Source organism: Lolium perenne, chromosome 2 (genome assembly GCF_019359855.2).
Source record: "Lolium perenne isolate Kyuss_39 chromosome 2, Kyuss_2.0, whole genome shotgun sequence".
Classification (NCBI taxonomy): domain Eukaryota; kingdom Viridiplantae; phylum Streptophyta; class Magnoliopsida; order Poales; family Poaceae; genus Lolium; species Lolium perenne.
Window position 1 is genome coordinate 147,835,148 of NC_067245.2, and position 4,462 is coordinate 147,839,609.

The 4,462-nt window shown below is 48.6% G+C and overlaps 1 protein-coding gene across 1 annotated transcript; it reads right to left on the reverse strand.

Annotated features, from left to right (window-relative positions):
• Positions 1 to 1,490: 1,490 nt before the first annotated feature.
• Positions 1,491 to 4,232, reverse strand: LOC127322092 (non-specific lipid transfer protein GPI-anchored 14). Its single transcript, XM_051351050.2, has 3 exons — positions 3,824 to 4,232; positions 2,863 to 2,949; positions 1,491 to 1,960 (listed from the first exon to the last, which is right to left on the reverse strand). The coding sequence occupies exons 1-3, from the start codon at positions 4,152 to 4,154 to the stop codon at positions 1,785 to 1,787; spliced, it is 594 nt and encodes a 197-aa protein (XP_051207010.1). The 5' UTR covers positions 4,155 to 4,232; the 3' UTR covers positions 1,491 to 1,784.
• Between the last annotated feature and the right edge of the window lie 230 nt (positions 4,233 to 4,462).

The window sequence follows — 4,462 nt, forward strand, 5'->3', positions numbered from 1 at the left end:
CGCGAGAAGCTGCATATATGATTTTTTTCCGGCAAACCCCCATCATGCCGCCCACAAAAGCTGTCGTGCAACCCCAATTTTTACAGCCCTTCGTCCCCCAGCCCCGCCACGTCCGGCTTCGTGGAAGCCCCCATGTCAACCGCTGATGCGCCGAAGCGGAAACGGCATAGCCCGCTGTGGCGTTAGTGCTCGTTGGTGCATCCTCAACGCCGCCAACCAAGCTGCAAATCCGGGTGCGGAAGAAATGAATGACAGGGGCCCGTCCGCCACGACAAAGGAGAAGCGGAAGGCAGCCACCAGCTGCGGCCCTCCTCCGCCTTGCGAGTCCTCTACCTCCCCGATGACGGCGGTTCCCTTTTTGAAAAGTGAAATTTGAGGGACCAAGAGGCTCCTCCTCCACGCCATGGGGCTCCATTGGCTTTGGATGATGATAGTGATGATGCACTAGGAGGATGGGGAAACAAAGGAAGGCCCGATTGAAGAAGAGACGTGAAGCTACATGTCAAGAGAAATGCCGAGCAAGAGAGGTTGACCTCGAAGATTGAGGAGATGATGAACGTGAAGCAAAGAATTGCACAAGAGCCTCAGAAGGGGTTGGCCGAGAAGAAACATAGTAACAAGATTAGGAAGTGGGAAGTAATTAGAGAAGATAAGAAGAGGAAGACGTCATTTGAAGATAGAAGGATCCGGCTTGAGGAGGAAAAAGAGGAAAACCGTGTGATGATGATGTATCCAACCACTATGGATGCTCTCACCAAAGATAGGTGGAAGATAAGGAGGGCCGAGATTTTGGAAGCAAAGAAGGGAGGCTGCTACTGTTGCTGCGTCGATCGGTGCTGACAGCGGCGGTGCTACGACGATCAATGGTGGTGCCGGTGGAGATGATGATGACTACGGGAATGATCCTCCTTCTTTAGTTCGATCCACCATGTTTCAATAATCTATCGTCTATCCTATGCTACCTCATCGGGACTTTACTTTTATGTCAAACATTGCCGCTATTTTAAACTATGTGTGTTTTAATTTTGGATTTATGTGATGCACACGACTTAACCATGACCGCGAGCAAAACCCTAATTTACGGTATACCCTGTGTCACGGCGGAACAGATCCCGCATAATTATGCCATATATGCGGGATATGTTCCGCCGCGACATATTTCTCGCCCGAAATCCCTGATGCAGTTAACCCTATCCACGTAAAGCTAGAGATGCTCTTAGTTACAGTAAACATAGTTAAGGCTCTGCGCTGGTTCTCTGCCCTTGCTTGTACGGCACTGCCGCCTTTAAATCCTTGGATTTTTAGAATGTTGACGGTTTTGTTCTGTCCGGGTGAGTGCTCAACAGCTGATGCAAGTTCGTGTACACAACTGCGCCTACTGTTGGTACGCTGACAGTTGACTACTGATCAACGTAGCACGTCTTCTGATCGATCGATAGACATCCATCACCAAGCACAGGTCAAGCACAATGCATGGGACTCCTTTTCCCTTGTGACAAATGAAGGATTTTATTACTACTTCATCAAGTATATATACCCGTTACAAATGAGCAGGCAGTTATGGCACTCTGAGACGAAACCGGAAATCCCAGTCGTCAACATGCAGTAGAAACAATTTTCATCGCATATTGCTTCAGTTTCTTACACATGGAAACTCAGAGACAGCACTCACACACACGCATGCCTTCATGCTTGCACTCATCAACCAGGTCGGCAACACCATGTACAAACAGAAATGATGGTCGGCACTATCCCTCTCAAGTCTCAGTTCCTTTCCGTTTTATTCAGCCCAGAAGAAGCAGGAAAGGCAGCGCGAGTGGGATGGCGGTGCAGACCAAGAAGAAGAAGATCGGCACTGCGCGTGCGGCGCCACCGACTCCGCCCACTCCCAACCACCTCATCCTCGTCGCCGCGTTCTTCTGTGCGCCCGTGCTCGGCGCACTCGACCCACCACCACCACCTGGACACCACAACGACGTCAATCAGTGGCAGTGCAAGCTACCCCAAATTCCAAACTAGAAACAGAACCAAAGCACGTGAAACAATCACCACGACAAAACTGGGTACGTAATTATCTTTACTTAGTTCTTCTTCTCCTTACTTAGTTATGCAGCGTAATTATATGGTATCTTTCCATCTCTTGCAAACAAGCTAACCATCACACGACAATCATACTTCGCCACTGTTTGGGCTGGTTCTACCACATTGATTTCTCACGTCACGTCGACGACTCGGCCTCTCCAACGCCCACAGACGAGAGTGACGCTGCTGTCCAGGAGCATTGCAACACTTTCTCGATGCTGCTGTTCAGTAGCATTGTAACAGTTTCTTCTGGCTTTCATCAAACTAGTAATTACAGATTTGGCGATGCTAATCTACATCAAGTGTAAAATTTTGGCAAAATTTTGCACTACAAAACACAAAATAAACTACAAGTGAGACTTAAATTGGATCTCCCACTTGCATCTCCTCAGCGGGCATGCATACGTTCCATAGAATCCCCATTTTCAGCGTGAATATGTTTTCTTTTCTTTTCTATATATATATTAGATAGAATCATAAGTTAGCACCACGTTAAGCACACTACACTCAGCCTCTATAACTAGGATGTACACCTACCTCGAAAAAAAAAACTAGGATGTACACAACTGCTTCTGTTAATTGATATGACCCCAACTACTGTCACTATGTAGGTGGCCTGGGCTCGCTGCTATCGAACAACAAATATAACATTGAAGTAAAGTTAAATAAGATTTATAATTTTGTTGTTTGGTTTTGTGTCTAATATACACACCTCAGCTGCCTTACAAATAATACGGATGGAGTAGAGTTATAACTTATAAGAGGAGGAACAAAACTCACTCGGGCTGCTCTGGGCAGCTGCCTGTTGCTTGGCGAACTGCTCGAAGACCTGCGCGTCCTTGGAGTTGGGTGGCAGGTTAAGTAGCCCTGTAGAAGTTGAATACACAATCTGGTTAATTACTTTTTCGATAAAGGGGCTCAAAATGTTTAAGCAATACACCAGGATCTGGTTAATTACTACCATCAAACAAGGTTTGCTTTACTTAGTTTTGTGTAATAAGGGAGATATAACTCGAGCATAGAAACAATCAACTAACTTAATCATGGCATGAAAGAACAAGCTGGTCACATGTGATTGTCAGCGACTAGTGCAACATTCTTTTATCAAGGCCGCACACACCTCTCAACCAGTAGGGTCTCTGTCATAATCTACTTCCACTGGCCTAAACTGTGGCCAAAATTAGAGAGTGAAGTGTCGCGCTCTGGATAACCGGTCGGGTGTTAATGACAGGTAGCGTCACGGACCGCGCGCTAATTTGGACGCTCCCGACAGTAGGCGAGATATTCTTCTCTTCTAGTACCCTTGTTCTGAGGCGTTGCTACCACGGCTTCCAATGGTTGAATACGTACAAATTAAGGGCCTATCACTAATTAACTTGAATCAATCAAATGGATATCGATCTCTGATGTCTCACTCTCACGTACGTACGGTTGCTATCCTGCCGTATAGCATGATGATGATGATCGTTCCAGATTAGCCCATACCATCGACAGTAGACTTGTGAATTTTACATAATTTGAAGAAGCGTGGAAATTAATTATAAGGCGAAGCGATATGTTATTGCGTTAGACAGATGAGTGATTAAGCGTTCGTGATGATACTACTACTACACTACTGAGTACTGACTGTTCCCGCAAAAAAAAAAAAAAAAAGAGAGTACTGACTACTGAGTACTGAGTGAGGGAGACAGTACGTAGTTCTTCTTTAAGCTTTTAAGGAGGAGAGGATGGGAGGACGTACTTGGGCAGTCGGAGATGTTGGCGGGCGCGCTGCAGGCGGCGGGGAGTCCGAGCGCCCTTGTGACGTTGATCTTGAGGCCCAGGCCGGGGTCGTCGCGGTCCTTGACGAGCACGCACAGGCACTTGCGGCCCGTCTGCAGCACCGTCTTCAGCCCCGCGCAGCAGTCCGGCGTCGGCGACGGTGCCTGCCCCTGCACGAACGTCAGGCACGTCGCCAGCGACACCAGCTTGTCCGAGCACTCCTTCTGGTCCGCCGCGAAGTCGCCTCCTACCCCCGCTGCCGACACGGCCACGGCCACCATGGCCGCAACAAGGAAAGCTCCGGAAGCCATATGTGGAAGTCAAGCTAGTCGATGGTGCTCGCAGGGCTCGCGGAGGAGGCGGCAGGTGGTTAAATAGGGGGCGCGTGCGTGTGAGCGCCGAGCGATGGTGCGTCGCACCTATGGCGTGGTGTGGGGCGCGCGACAGCGGGCGTTGGGTGGTGGGGGCGGATGCCGATCGACGTGGTTTTCAGCTCAAGTTCGGCATGGAGTGGGATGTACCCTAGTGACGTGTAGCGGCCGTCGATGACCAGGGATGGCTTTTTATTGTTAGTTACTTTCTCTCATCTCTTTTAATTGACTCAAATTTTGTATAACAT

What these genes read in the sequence shown, in the direction of transcription:
- LOC127322092 (XM_051351050.2), bottom strand. Translation starts at nt 4,154, where the DNA reads ATGGCTTCCGGAGCTTTCCTTGTTGCGGCCATGGTGGCCGTGGCCGTG. An exon ending in CAACATCTCCGACTGCCCAA is followed by an intron (nt 2,950 to 3,823) that starts GTACGTCCTCCC and finishes CAACTTCTACAG; the next exon opens with GGCTACTTAACCTGCCACCC. An exon ending in AGCTGCCCAGAGCAGCCCGA is followed by an intron (nt 1,961 to 2,862) that starts GTGAGTTTTGTT and finishes TGTGGTGTCCAG; the next exon opens with GTGGTGGTGGTGGGTCGAGT.